Raw genomic sequence first — 16517 nt, forward strand, 5'->3', positions numbered from 1 at the left:
GCAGACATCAGAGATATTGCTGATGGTTTGAGGAAGGTGGCATTATGAAAATCATAGCAATACCTTCTGATGAAGTGTAGTTAGTTTGCTCAACATACACACAAGAAATCCTCATCAGTAGCCACGTAATGATGGATGGATTGGGAACTTAACCGAATTTTTTAATTATTAATGTTTGATTTCTCCTGCGCTTCATTTGTTTTTTATCACCCCCATACGCAATATACTTCCACTGACAGAGTGTGTACATCATCACTTCCAGTGCACTGCATATCAGTTCCTTTATTCCGGGTAATATATCTTGTAGCCAAGAAATTATGGCTGATTTACAGTTTCCATGTTTGAAATATATATACTGTCTTCATAATTCTGTCAGCGGAATGACCCAAATTGAAATGAAAAAGTACACACAAATATGAATTTATATCATCACTTCAGTTCATTGCTTTTTTGCACCCACTCCCTCTTTTGATTATTTAGACCAATAAATCTCATCGAAATTGTACATCCCTGTCAAATTTTTCATTACTTTTGACAATGAAATAAAAGGATCCCCTTTTCCCCCCATTTTAATACCAACTGCTACAATTACAAAATAAGTCAATAAAGTCTCCATAAAAAATGGAGCATGAAAATAAGATTCCCAGAAATGTTTGCTTTAGTCTGATCTATCTAGATGAAGGAAGTTCTTTTTCAACCCTCACTCCCGCACATCTTTAGATTTAAATTAGACAAGAAAAGCATCTTTAAGATCTCAAAGAAACAAAATTGTTTGTTTGGATTTGAAACGAAAACTGCATTAAGCAATTTACCTATAGATCCCAACCACTCCCACTGAATTAGGGAAAATTAGGGATAAATGAGGATTTATCTGAATCACTTTTGCAGAGTACAAGAACAAGGTGCTACATTTTGGCTGGATTTCTAAGTTAGCCCCTACGACTTTGTCTTATCTTCACCTGCGATAAGCCTAAAGGATATAAAAAATATCCCATATAAAATGCTACCAGTAATTACCGTTGAGATCGACTGAGCAACTTATCTGATACCCTGCCTCCCTTCACTCTGCTTCCTACAGAATGATAAGACATGTAGTTTTATAGAAAATAATTAAATTCTTACAGGTCAAACAAATTACAACTGTCTGCACATTTCAAGTCTCTCAGAGAGAGAGAGAGAGAGAGAGAGAGAGAGAGAGAGAGAGAGAGAGAGCCCTAACAGAACTACCTTTTCAATACCTTTCATGTATTACACTTGGCATGTACAATATTTGGCGGAAATTGACTTTTCAACAGGTTGCAGTGGATATAGAATTAGCGCATGTATGTATACCTATCAATATACTTGGTGGAAGCCGTTTTCCATAGAATGTGGTAAATAGAAATACACATCTAAATGTAAAAATACCTACATAACTCTAACTTAAGGAAGATTTTAACAATTTATTCATTTTGCTCCCTAACTTGTTGTCAATTATTGATTTTTGACATTGGAAACAAAGGTATCTGAACACTATTACATTATATCATGTAATAAGTTTGGTTTACAATGTATTATAAATTAAGGTCAAAGGTTGGACAAATACAGACTGTCCTTGACCTGATTGTACACTGACCTCTTTCTTCTTTTTCTTCCACTATGGGGGTTTCTGGGACTGTTTCATCAGGGTTAAGACCTATTTTACACTTGGTATAAGTCTGTTCATCAACTTCTTCACATAGATCCGTTTTGAAATCAACTTCTCCTACCCATTCAGTGCTGGTCCTCTGATTGGCTTGTTGAAGTTCGACCTTGACATTGTACTCAGTATTGTACATAAGAGAATTTATCCTATATGATGACTGAAACAAGAAAAGAAAACTATCTAGTTAATATGTTTTAAATTTCAATTTAGTGATTGCAATTTGCATTCTTGAAGCTCTATATTTACATTAACATTTGTAATTTTGAAATACAGTTTTTAAAATTGATTCTCTAACTTTTTATCAAAGTTAATGGGTGTTTTGATAAAGAACGATAAAATTGGATTTCATTCAATTTATAATGTGCATGTTACAGTGAAAAGTTGAAAATTTTACCATCTTTAGGGAAAATATAAACAAGTAGTTGACAATTAAATGTTAATTTTGATGACATTTGTTAAGAATATTTCATTTAAGTAATAATGCACTTATTGCAAATTTAATAGCATATATGACTATTTTTTTTAATTTAAATTTGTCATGGAGAATGATAAACAACAAAGAAAAAAACACCAAAGAAAAAAATGGAACAATAAATCTTAGAATGACCAAATCATAAATTACTAGTTTTCTGCAGTTGCTCATGCATTGTCTACACTAGCAGATTGAATACCTTTTTGTCTTTGGAATAAAATACAGTGTGAGCAAAATGGTCGGCAGGAATACTACAGGGGGGTGACCTCTCCCACACTTCGCAGTTCTCCATAAACCAGGTCACTTTGTAGGCATCCACCTCCCTCAGGGGGAGGGGAGGGTCCGACCACTCTAACAACACCGACAGGGTGGTGTCCCTTGGGTCCTCCTCAATGGTGAAATTGACCTGAATTGTGGTGCCTTTTGAGGAGCCATGGGTTGTGTAGTCTGTGAGAGATGACGATGATGGGTACTTTACTCCTGTTAAAAAAAATATTAATTAAAAATCCATTTTTTGGCATCTTTTAGGCAATATTGATCAATATTTTCAAATTTCAATAAAACATGAAATTATGTATATATATATGTATAATGTCTCTTTAGCTTAAATCAAATAAAATATCTTTTAAAAAGTTTCATATTTCTGTGTATGTGAATAAATGTTTGAAGTGTATGTGAACAAATGTATGCAATGTGATAATAATTAAGAACCTTTGACTATAGTTTCTTTATTTTCAAAATGAGCTTCCGTGGCTGTCCCATTCTCCGTTACAGCAATCAACCAAAACTCTGAACTGTGGAGCAGCACCTCTTTCTTCAACACTACTTGTTTAGATGCTGTCTGAAAAGACAAATTACATTAAATACAGACCTCTAAAAGCACAAAACGATGAAAAACTTCAAGTGCATAGACATGCTTTTTCTATGTTCATCATCTTCCAAAGTTTCAGTTCAAAACCACATTTTGGCTTATTTTCAAGTGGTATATAATTTGAAGAGATATAGCAAAGAGCATCTCTAATCATGTATTTACGTAAAACCACTCATTTGAAGAGCAAAACAAAGATTTGATACAAATTATATGTTGGTATATCATATTTTCACATCTTTGTACAATTTTCTAGAACTTGGTATTTGCAAATTAAAACAATGAATCAAGCGAGGACTTTGATAAAATGATTATATATAGGCAATCATTTCTAATTCAAACCAGTCTCAATAAATATTTCATAGACTCTTTACAAAGGCAGAAAAATATGAAATCTGTGTGTTTTTAGGTTTATATGGTATAAATGTTTTGGTGCAGTCTTCATCAGATACTACTATGAAAGCTTGGATTGTAAGCATAATCAAATTTGGGAGGGGAATATGTCCCATTAAGATCAATGATGAGTTATATGGCTCCAACCATGATTTGGAACAAAGGGAAAGGACATAAAGTAAATAGAAAAACTGCATGTCCTCACAAAAAAAATCCCATACAGCTCAACTTGTATAAAGAGGAATATTAAATAACTGGCAATATACATCTATCTGTATGGCAGGCTTTTTTTCTGCAGCATCTTATATATTCCAAAAGTCATTAGTTAACATGTAAAGTGGGAAAAGCTTTTGATGTTGCTTATATTTTGTCAATTTAATTGTTTTCAAAATACACAGGAAAACTGGTAAGTTTTCTCGATTATCCCTTATCCTTCACGTAAAAAAAAAAATTCTGTGAGAAATTAGTCATGAGGAAACAGGCTCTGGTGCTTGTGCCGCAAGGTGTCTGCACATGAAATGAAGCAGGTAATTTTTCAGAAAAGAATAAAGGGAGAGTTCGTCCATCAGCAGCTTGTAATGAGGTGTGATTCGGCATTCAACTGAGACGGATCCATGGCTTACACATGTTATACTTATCAACAACGCAAAGCCCCTACAATCCAATGCGGTGTTCTACAGTTTAAGTCTCAATAAACTAACAATTCTTAAATCATGATGACTCTTGTTTTATTTTCTTTCATGTGGATGCAGACACAGAACTCAGAACCAAAATATCGCATAATGACAGGGTCAATTGAAGAAACAACTGTTTCATGCTGCGTGGATTTGTACATGGAAACGTGTATCACCAGTCAGAAATGTTCTGTGCCAAGACAACTTTACAAAAATCTTGTGTTTAACAAAACAAGATCATAAACAATATCACTGTATATTATATTGTGCATCTATTTTCATCCCACCTCGAAATAACAAGAGTCGTAGTGTAGAGTGTATGTATTTAAGAGAATACATTTTATTTGCAACGAAACAGTGGGAAACAAATTTTACGAAAACAACATTTTGTTAGAGCTAGACGAGATAAAAGTGATGGAAATTTTATTGTGTATAAAAACAAAAACTATCCGGCTCCTTATTTATTTTTATCACAAATAATTATAAAAAATGAACAAGAAAATACATCAGAAAAAAATGATGACTTTCGATAAGATTTTGGTTCTCAAAATTACATAATACATAAATTGATTCTTAAAATTGCAATGAGAAAAGATAGATGTTTAACATAGGCTGTTATGATAAATGGGTAGGACAAAATGACATATACTACAGTATAGTATTATTCCTACAATTTGAGCACACTGAGCAAAGGAATTCCTGCAATAATGAAAATTGAGCCTCAATTACTTCTTGGAATGATTACTAATAAGCGCAATATCTAGAAGTATACAGAGCTGATAGAGTATACACCATTTTATCATTGCAGTCGTAACTTGTTAGAGGCTATGTTGTCAAACAACAACCAACAGACACATAACCATTAGAGATTTCCATTTGGGAACTGGGTCACATTTCTTTGGAAACATTATTACCAATTGTTTTGCACTTTCCTTCTTACACAAAATATTAGCTATTTAGGAATCTTATAGTATATCATCTCCAGACAATGTATTTTTGGTGTAGCTGAGTTATTGAAGAATTGTTTACTTGGGCTCTTGTTATTTTGCATTCTCCAAAGACTGGCTGGACTTAGAAGATTTGACATTCTTGAATTTTTAACTTATTCATATATTTTGTTGTTTTTTTTTCATTCATGTACTTTGCTCTCTTATGATACAACATTTTTGCAGACAACCAAACCAGAGAATCTCACATTTGTATCTTACAGTTTGTGAGCTAGCTTTCAATATATAAAGTCTGTCACTTACTCATACCATCAAATAAGTTAGTAAGTATTCACAAATACCAAGCTTGTAAAAGTCAAATGTCTAACTATCTCCTGAATGTTTCTTTGGATTCTATTTATGGGGATAAACTACAAGATCGCGTAGATTATAAGATGCTGGAGCCCAGACGGCGTACTATATTCTGGGGTTACACTGAAGCAAGAGTAACATGTACCAGAGATACCCCGCATGTATCAGCCGCTTCACATCAAGTCTGCGCATAAACTAGCTACTAACTGGCAGCACCAATCATCTCAGTGACTGTTGACTAACGATAATGCTGCTCTTACTGAACAGATTGAGTCACTGCGAGGACATTTTGCTCACTGCGAGCCTAGGTCATATTGCTCACTGCAGACTTACAAACAAGACAATTATCGACAGCTTTAAAAAAAAAAGTTGACATTAATAATAATCCAAGAACTAGCTAACATATAGGACACTATCATTGTTCATGAAGTGTGTTGATAGAACCATTTTAACAAGAGCTTGGACTTTGGGTAGTTGTGTCAAACAGCATACCGGTAATGACGTAGACCTGTCTATTTCATTGCTGACCATTCAGCCATGGCTCTTTGAAATCAACAAGATTTGTCTGACTTTTGAGCTAATACTACGCAATCGCTGCATATTTCGCTTGAAACCCAGTCATGTTTAACTCCTTTTGACGCAAGAAATACATTGCTACACCCTACTGAAAGTCCAAGGTCTTGTTAAAATGATTCTAAATGAAAGTATTTTACAATCTCACTAAAAAAGTGTGAACATAAGTGTTTCACCCTCAATATCTCGAATACTTGGAAATCTCGAAGTTTATAAACAGTCCCATCTAGTTTGAGATAATGAAGTTTGACTGTATATTCAAATTTTATTATTGTCTAGGCTTTAACCAGTGGCGTTCAATCTCATTCATACCAATCTCTATTTTATAATAAATTTTTGGGGAAAAAATGATTGATAAAATGAAAAACAAAAAATGAATTAGAAAATTAATAGAAAACAATTAACATAATATATTTCATGTATAATTATTAAAATACACAATCCAATGACAACAAAACTAATGGAAGCAACAAATGGATCAATTCATAATAAAACATTCGATCAATCTAGTGTTTTATGTATCCAATTGTGCTGTCTATTCTCTAGTCTTCTCAATACATGAATAAGAATCCTTTTCATTTAAATTTCTGTATGATAATGGGCAATTAACTTATGTACATGTGGTGTAATTAAGGAACATGTATATCTATTTATATATTTTTTTAAAAATTCAAAAATCCTAAAAGTTTAAAAATCATTGCAAATGAAATATTTGGATTTACGACTGGTATCTCATGCATATTAAAGTTTTATTTCAAATGTTGTACTTTAATGCACATATTTCTTACTCACTATACATATCAAATTCTCTCTGTTTGAATGCAGCAAATATACAAATTAATGTGAAGGCAACTCAGTTCAACCGAAAATTGATTATCTATCATAATAAACTGCACTGCTCAACTTCATCCATTCTACATTAAACAATTAGAGATGGATCAAAAATATATTTTTGAAAGCACCTGTGTATTTTCTTAGCTACAATAAATGAAATACAATCTTTATGCTATAAAATCTTTATTGGATAATTAAGAAAAACTTGCTTTGTCATGTCTCAGCAATAATTTATAGACCCTGCCAGCCTTGAAATTTTGATTAAGTTAAAAAAGAGAAGACTTTATTAAATAGAATATCAGTCGATTCGACACTGCTGGTGGTATTTGGGAGATAGAGGCGATTTTATTATGATTACGAGCTGGAGTGCTGTTAAAGGGTTTGATGTTTGCTTCACTTCAAGTGGATACTTCATAAATGAGATGTATTAATGATGAGGAAAACTAGTGGATTATCGGAAGATGCACCAATGATGGGGGCCAGTCAGGAACAGAAACTCATGTCCGTGTGTGCTGTATTTTTTCTTGACTGGTGCCATTGCTCTTTCTATCTATCTCTACTACGATAAGACAAGCTACTTAAGAGGAGAGCAGCACACCGTCGTAAAGATCCTGATATTCGGTAGATCTGCAATATTGAAACATTAGAGTGGTATGTTTTCTAAATATTTCTAAGTGCTGTTTCAGCATCTGGGCCGGCAGTAAGCCTGAAGATTTCAGCAACAGGTGGAAGGTTCAGACATTTTTTCATCACCTCTTCCAGAACCTCACTGAAAGGTGTAGTAGTAAGAATGTACCCACAACGATGCTAGACAGCGCCCCGAGTATGCACTCTTCTGACCCTTGCTGCTCAACACAGAACCGGCTCCAATAAAAAAACAGTATGAATAAATGTACATGTTTTTATTTCTGTGATTATGCATGTTTACATCCTCATCAAAGGCTCAAAGGCTGCAAGGCCACACATACAGATCTTCCTCTCTCTGTCAGTTTCCATAAGACTGAAATCCATGGTGGGGTTTTTTCTCCTCAGTCACTGACATCAGTTTAGAGCCAAGATGGTTCTATTTTAATCACAGGCTGGCAGATAAAATTAGGTGACACATTATAAGAAATGTGAGGAAATTATGATCTGCCTTCACAATATTAACGCTGCATGGAATACCAATAAACAGATTGATTTACAGATTAAAAGTCTTTCGTAAGATATGCACAGCAAAAATAGATTTCCTTTCTACATACTTATACTGTGCAATATTGATACACGAGATTCTGGAAATGAACGCAGGGAGAATAAATTTTTACGAGCAGATTAATAAAATATATGAGGAAAGTGATAAATGCTGTGTTAGATTCCTTTAATTTGTTGAGGAGTATTGATAACCAAGGTACAGAAGGAGTCATTTCCCATGTTATTCAGGCATCTTTATGTCTCAGATTATTGCATAATTTTCTTCATCATATTTCGTAAGAAAAAAAAAACTTCTCCTCTTCTAAAGCATGGTTCTTAATCACTTAGCACTTTATAATAATCAAGATCTTCATATTTCAAGTCTACAGATTGGCTAGGACATAATATTTGAGATGATACAAGTTTGTAAGACACAGGTGTTACATAGGTATATATTATAAATTAACCTGCAGGAATGTCACTATTGTACTAGGCAATTAATATCCAATACATACATCTATTGTATTCTGAACAAAGGTTCAATTATTTTCGTTTTATTTTTTCTAAAGAAGAAAATTGTAATGGGAATCGAAATCATGAAACTGAACTTTGAAAAATGTGTTGAAGTTTCAAAGCAACCAAAATATTAGCTATTAGCTGGTGAAAGCTTTTAAATCATATTTCGTCATTATCAAGACATCAGTCCTGTAAAAACAAAGTCTTTAGCAGGTGATAAGATGAGTTTAAATCCTGCTGACATCAATACTGCTTTGATGAAGTTAATTCTGATACTATGGATACGAAAACTGAAAGAGAATCTTTCACCAAGAGTAGAGCTGATAAAAGCCTCTTCCAAAACCCCAAACCGCAAATTCCTAGCCTAAGCTCTATAATTAACATACATATGTGTACTTTCTGCAATAGTGTTTGAATTAAGTCATATCTTTTGAAAATGTGAAGTCTTTATGATATACACAAATAGTTTCTCCATCTATATATACTGTATACCGGTATACCAATAGAATGCATACAGGTCTTGGTTATGGCTCAGTGCTCTCTCTCTCTCTCTCTCTCTCTCTCTCTCTGTATACCTGTGTGACTTCTGTCCAAGTCCTACTCCTGGGATTACCAACGGGCTCCTTAGCCATGAGAATATACACAAAAGCTTGCTTTAATCCAGATGCTTGTTCAGACGTAGGAGTCTCCCATGCAATTTCTGTGTTCTGTGTCTTTTTAAAATTCATCACAGCTGGTTCCATGCCAAAGCTCCAACTTATGGATGATGGTACTGAAATGGACCCAAATATTATCATTTAATAAATGAATACCATGTTTTTTGTATGAACTGATAACAATGGGTTGGAGAAAGGTTAATATTCAATGTCACAGTAAGCAGATTGACCTTGACATCTGGGGGCATGTTTTGAGGGAGGTTATACTTCAGGTTGCCAGGCATTGGGCAGTCAACCCTGCAGCCATTCCCAAGTAACAGATTTTGATGTTTTAATTTCCCTGTTTATCTTATCTGAGTCTATCTTTACTACTAGCAGCCAACTGGTCAAATTCTGGGAGTTGCCAACATACACAAGGAAAGATCATAACTAATTATAGATCAGCCACTAACCACAGCAAGGGACAGCTTCCAGGCCAAATATTTCTGGACAGTGCTGTCTGGAACCCGATCAAAATAAACAAACAATTTACCAACACAAAACTGTAGATTAACTTTCTCAAATAATTACAATTTTGCCCCTAAATTCTCACATGATCAACCCCATAAGGAGTCTAGCCAATTAAAGACCCCCGAAAAACTAGATCAAAATAATAAGAGTAGAGCAGCATTAATGAGTCTCGGGTTCTTTTTTATCTTTGTGTTATAAGGGAAAAGAACTTGTTTTAATTGGATTTTGACTGTTCCTGGCCATGCGAACACAATCATTAAATTATATTCTGTCTAAGACAGTGCATCATAAAAGAGAAATGAAACTTTTCTTCTCCCTAGAAACAGGGCAAAATATGAGCGGCCTAGTACATCGCTATGCCTCTTACACAATACTTCATATACTGTATGTATAATGTACACAGAGAAAGGGGGTTCCCTCTGGAAATTAAATTTCTATACTACTTTTGGCTCAAATAACATTATACAGTATAACATATTTTACCCAAGTATGTTTCCATATACCGGTACATGTATAGTAAATGGATAATGCTGTACGTATAATATATTGGAATAGAAGGTACGTAATAACATGTACTACAAAATATTGACCAGTCGGTAATTTGACATCCAGTATAAAACAATGTTATCCCCTCAACAGTCACTAAACATAACTATCCATAGAGTATGTATATATCTACCTTTTGTTTTGTTGAAGCTGCATGCTATCTGGCAACCCCTTTGCTACAGTTAAAAAGAAAGAAAGATGCATAAACATTTCATAAAAAACTTATACATTGGTAGTTCATTCATTAAGCATACTTTTTTATTTTTGAAAATCTTTTGCATCTGCAGTCAGCTTGGTCAAAATTTTAAAACTGCTTCATCAATCCTGAATGAATCAGAGCTAGCTATCTTATACTTCTTGTACAGCAGTTTTTCCACATGTTTCTAATTAATAATTTGATGCTTAAGATGAATCAAACAGTCTAGAAGAAATGTCAGACCTTTCTAGAGTTTAAAAGGTACAAATCTGAGATTGGTTTTTATAACATATTCGAAAGTTGTTACCCCCTGGCCGATTCTCATAATAGATACAAACAGGATATTAAAACTTGATATCTTACGCAGTAATCCTCATTGTTGCAGATTTCTGAAAATATTTCGGGTGTAATGATGATATTTTCACACATATTCCAACACTGGAAAATAAAAGAAGAGAAAAAGTGCAGTTAAGACAGATCTCTAAGATACCGTCATATTTTTCACATACACATCATTACTGAATCGGATACATTTATGGATAACCAAGTAATTTTTCCTGGTCTTCCATGAATTTAAATGCCGATTGATCAAATGAATGCAGTGCATACGTACTCGCTTGTGGTCTAACAGTTGCAAAACCAGTTTTTCAGCTCTAGCTAGCTGTGAAATACTTTTGAAAAATATAGCACCCTCTATAAATTTATACTATATATTTAAGCTCAGTTCAGTTCAATTCAATAAGCAAATCATAATATTTTCTTAATGTGCATCCTTTTTTGTTCCAAAGTAATAATTATTATTACTAAGCTTTATATATATCTACAATGTAAATTGATGTTTAAAAAATTGGTAACTATAATTCTGTCTTTAATCAATAATCAAAGACATGTTAACACATGAGGTCCCAAGAAACTATTGTCCTCGGCCTAAGGCTCGGACAAAAATTTCTTAAGTCTGCTCCCTTCAGACAATAGTTTTGACTGTTAACACATGGTGAAGGCATGAAAAAAGTGTATACTGTCACAATTAACGAAAAGGTTATTTCCAGAGAACTTAAGTATGAGCTATGTTTGGCAAGATCTCTATACAATAGCCGATGTGAACATCACAAATAAATTTCAGTAACTTCAAAGTGCAGCTTGCATACATTATCCAATCTGGTATCCCAGATTTAAGCTCTCTGTCATTGTTTCTTTAGTGATTCTCCAGATATCAGGAAGTGAAATCTACCCTCACTCTTCTTAATGAATTATATCAAGCTTGCTCTACATCGACTTAATGGAAATTGAGGCAAAAATAGTTGAAAAGCAGCTATATACCCACTCGCTCTCAATAATTAAGGCTAATAAATGACCTTGCATAAGGGTCGGATCTAAATCCTAATGTTCACAAACTCATGGCAAATGTTACAAAAAATAGCCATTGTATGATGTTACTAAAAGGTTCTGGGGAAAATGACATGCTTAATTATTGTAAAATCAAGGACTGAAACATGGGGAAACAAAATTGGAATTTTTCTGAAGAGAGATGTGGATGATTTGTATTTAAATATCTTACCACATCACAACTTTTTCTCCTGAAGCAAGATTTGTCATCAAATGGAGATCTCAGTAACTGAAAGATATAAGGACAAAATTAAAGCAAAAAATGAATGGTTTAGTGTTGTAATTTTAACCAATTTATTAACATTTAAGAAAATATGATATAACTTTAAAAGTTTAGAAATCACACACTGATACAACCCATTTTTTTTTAAATTGATCAATATACATTATGATACACTGATATATTTAAGACTTTCAAATTAATTTATGAATTGTGAAAAAAAATGAAAAGACAATATTGCTATATACCATAATAATTAATCATAGATTAGTAAGATTAGTAACTGATATAATAACAGTATTTTAATAAAAAGAAAAGATTACCATAAATATCAAAAAGTTTATTTCCAAAATTATAATGCACTGTATTTCATGAAATAGAAATATTTTTCCAGGAGCATAGTTATGTTTCTTTCTTGTATTAAACAAATTAAAAGCTAGAAAAAGGTAAAAGAAAAAAAGACTCAGAATCAAATAATCTATTTGAGTACTACAATACTGCCTGTAGACCACTAAATGAAAGTTTCAGTACATAATTTCTAAGTCAGTTTGGATTTTAGAATTTACAGCCAGCAAAGAAAAATATGAACATCAGACAAAACCATCTTATCTTTCCCACATAAAGAGCATTCCAGTGCAATTAAATTGCACCCCTTTTATGAGTGATAAATATCTTTTAATTTCTCAAAACCACATTTCCAAGTAGCATGTATGCATTTGTGTACCTGCACCTGTGTTTTGCATGTTTGCATTCAACTGTCATTGAACAAATGAAATTGCAAACATATTAATCAATTTGTCCCCAGCCATGTACACCTAATAACAAACCTGTTTTCTCATAAATTCTCTTTGCTTGTAACAACAATGTTACCTTAAAAATAGTGAAAGCGAAAACAGATTTTTGCATCGAGAAAACTTAATACAAGATTAATTATTTCTTGAGGATTATCATGCAGTTGTACCTTAGGAAAGTTTATAGCACAATTTGGCATCTATAGCGCCAACAGCCAGGGAAATAAGTAAAGGCATAGTCTGTTGCCTTTCACTACTTAATCACAAAGTTAGTTCTGAATGCGATCCCTCACCTTAACTGCATTAGCTAGACTCAGAAGTTATGATTTGGTGACAATGTTTTACCTTTTTTTTTAAACAACTGCTACAAAAAACACTTGACTGGCATTAGAAAGACATTGAACATTGGTATAAAAAGGGGGCATATTACGTTTTATCCATTTCAAATGTTCCATAGATGCAATATTCTATCATACATATACATGTACCTAATAATTGTTTTAATGAATCTCTAACTGTTAGCAACACAAGTTGTAATTACACACTGGTAGTCATAGAAATAATAAAATTTAAAATGATTGCAATGGTAATAATTAGATGGTAAAATAAGGTATCTAACAGTATTTTTAATATATATTTGCATTTCACGTGAAAAAACGTCGTTTATGCAAAATCTCCCCCTTAGCCAAGTTGGTAAGGGGGAGATTCTCCTACATAGCAGCTTTGGAAGGTTAACAGGTATGCTAACATCTAATTTTTACAATTAATAAATATATTTTTTCAAAGGTTTGGTAAGTGTCTGTTGTATTCAGAAAAAAATGAGACTATTTTCTGAGTAGAAATTTTTCATGGGCAACTAGTTTTCTACAACTTTTACATGGAACTTTATATCATATCATTTTTATTGAATCAATTAAATCTTCTTAAAAGGAATAATATTTTATGAGAGTGCAATGCATGGCTCATTCATATTTATCCTCATTTGCAATATCTTTGCATATCAAACTCTGAGTTTACTTTTTTTTAAAGTTGGAAAAACCATATAAGGGTGACAAGCAGGATTTAAAATCAATATTAGATTTATCTCTTTTATTAAATTCCAATTTCTTTTAATTTAACATGTAACAAGTACAGGCAAAACATTAATTGTATCGTGACTAGTACATTGTATTTGTTCATAATCTGCTACTATAACAAAATTAAGATGCAGTTCATCTAATTTGAAAACTTTAATTTTACCCCACTCCTTTATAAAACAAAATTTAAATTTAAAAAAAATATCGATTTATCTATGGTGAAATGATCAAAATTTCTTTGTTGAATCGGGTGTTCTTAAGTTTAAGTAAATGATGATGTGAGAAATTAACCCTTGTTTTAAATTTCTTGGCACGGAATAAAAAGCGTCGAAAAAGTTATTTTATACAAATTTGAAAACGGGTAAATTTGATCAAAAAGTGAATAGGAACACCAATAATTGTATACCTCTTGCAGACATTTGGCCCGACACTGGGCCTTGGTGACAATTGGCCCTGGTATAAGTCCAACATCGGCGAAGACCAAAACACAGGCAGAAATCCATAGCACCAATGTCACACAAATTGTTTTCACTCTTAAAACTCCATCCATAGTTATATTTTTTGGTGTTTTTTTTTAAGTTTTGTTTTTCACCAATATCACGACCTTAGTGCCCCATGACTTATAACTGTAGTATGGAACAGTTATTTCCGTAAATACGAATTTGTGCCCGCGCACTCATCACGTAACAACTTGAAGTGCCTCCGATTGTTGTAGAGGAATGTCGGATATATCTTATCTATATTATATTTATATTGGAGATGAATTATTATGAAAAAACGGCGATAAAGCACTCTCTCGATAATTACTGCAAAAACGTGCGCGGAAAGCTGGAAGGCTGGGTCCGTGATCTTCAAACGCTAATCCCGAATCACATGGCCTCTCCTTATTAATCCGTAATTAATTGTAATATTCACTTCGACTGCTTATCATCCACGGCGCTAGAAGCCTTACTTGCCAAGAAGTAGCCCCTTTCCTTAAAACTCTCACCATTAATTAACCTCTGGAACTCGTTTATATAACGATACTTCTCAAAGAAAAAAAGTATTATATCCTCCCGGAGCACGGGGCTTGATGCGGATACTCAAGCAGGTAGAAGAATCAAACACCAAAACTTAACATTAAACTAATTGCCGAGGCGTGTTAGGTCATAGACATATACATCGAAGCTCTTTTTGTTCCTCCGTTGACTGTAATGTGTGCCGTTAACTCGGAACTTCTTCTACTGTAACCCGAATCTCTCCCTGTATCTCTTCTTATCGCCCAACCTCTACGTAGGCTCGCAAACAAATCACATCAGACATGCCATAGATTCATCTACCGCTTCTAAACCTCCAGATATTCAGTTTGATAAACTCCCGTTTCGAGTTTTTTCTTCTTTCTCTCTCTCTTTTATTTTTATCTGAGACAATCTGGGTCAAATTGAGTTACTATAGAATGGAACTCATACGATCCAAAGACTTTGGTTCCATTGTTTTTCAAAATTAATTAACAAATTCAAGAGTTTCTTCCATTAATTTAAAAAAGAAAAATGAAAGGACGTTGATTAACGTGAAATAGAACAGCCTTGTTCAAAACTTGAAAGAGATCTTAATTGAATCACGAACAACAAATAAATAAGCGACATTATAGGTTACTTATCATACTCTGTGGACAACTCTCTTCAAAAGAAGACGATAGTGCGGGGCCCCAGTACCGTTCATTACCTGACCCCTGGACCCTTCCCTTCAAAACGCTTTGTTAACAAGCAGTGCTAATTGATTATTTTATCCCCGAATCCCGACAAAATTGTTTATAAACAGAGTACGCAATCTGCACGTACCAATTAACCCCTTCGAGCGAAATTCTTTTACACAACATAAACATGTAAATACGAAAATTGGTTTCATACGCTGCGCGTGCAACAAGTGATGCACTTGAAGTAATTTCCTGGTTGCTACCGCTGCAGAGCCGATGTCACGTTACATTCAACCGTGCGTGACGTCAATATTTCCCCTTTGAGACCTCCATGGTGATTGCTCTTGTCAGTGGACAAGAAACGTTCGACCCAAAGTCTCACAGATTTTTGTTTTCTTTTGTTGATGTATTTGTCATTTTTCCTCCTAAGACATATGTAATTTTCTCGGTGGTCTGCCTTCTGACTGTTTTCGCTTGTTTTTGTAGCGTTAAGAATTTTGCAATCCGTGCATTTTGAGATTTTTTTTTTTGCGTTGCTGTCTGTTGCACAAAGGGAATCATTTATACAATACCATAAAAGAACATTGTGCGTTACAGAAGAGATTTTATGGAGATTTCTCCCTCTCCATTGCTTGATCCCACAACGTTACGCCGGGGAAAATGTCAAATTTTAATTACTGCATACACGGCGTCGTTTTCTTTTGGGAAATCCAGTGCCGTATTTTCATGGCATTGGTTATAGAGACTATGATCCGAGTGAGACATCTTCATAATTATCTATATGTAAAAAAATATCTTGAACTGATTTAACGATGATCTGCAAACTGATTTCACCAATTAATATTTCACTAGCGATTTGTAAAACATCGGGACAATATTTTAAGAGACTACGTAACAATTAAAAATCTAAGACAGAGGAGTGTTCGTGTGTGCATTAAGAAATGCGCACCCCATAAAGTAAACATCATTGAAAAAAATG

General features: G+C 33.6%; 1 protein-coding gene across 1 annotated transcript in view; it reads right to left on the minus strand.

The window, feature by feature from the left end:
• Positions 1-15360, minus strand: part of LOC105320394 (uncharacterized) — a 36215-nt gene extending 20855 nt beyond the window's left edge. Inside the window, exons 1-8 of the mRNA XM_011418321.4 lie at positions 14270-15360; positions 11949-12005; positions 10754-10828; positions 10328-10370; positions 9058-9254; positions 2868-2997; positions 2356-2636; positions 1616-1841 (exon numbers count right to left, since the gene is read on the minus strand). Of these exons, the coding sequence (XP_011416623.3) occupies positions 1616-1841; positions 2356-2636; positions 2868-2997; positions 9058-9254; positions 10328-10370; positions 10754-10828; positions 11949-12005; positions 14270-14413 (1153 nt within the window). The 5' untranslated portion in view covers positions 14414-15360. The remainder of the gene's footprint in view (positions 1-1615; positions 1842-2355; positions 2637-2867; positions 2998-9057; positions 9255-10327; positions 10371-10753; positions 10829-11948; positions 12006-14269) is intronic.
• Between the last annotated feature and the right edge of the window lie 1157 nt (positions 15361-16517).

The sequence above is a fragment of the Magallana gigas genome, chromosome 6 (genome assembly GCF_963853765.1).
Source record: "Magallana gigas chromosome 6, xbMagGiga1.1, whole genome shotgun sequence".
In the NCBI taxonomy this organism is placed as follows: domain Eukaryota; kingdom Metazoa; phylum Mollusca; class Bivalvia; order Ostreida; family Ostreidae; genus Magallana; species Magallana gigas.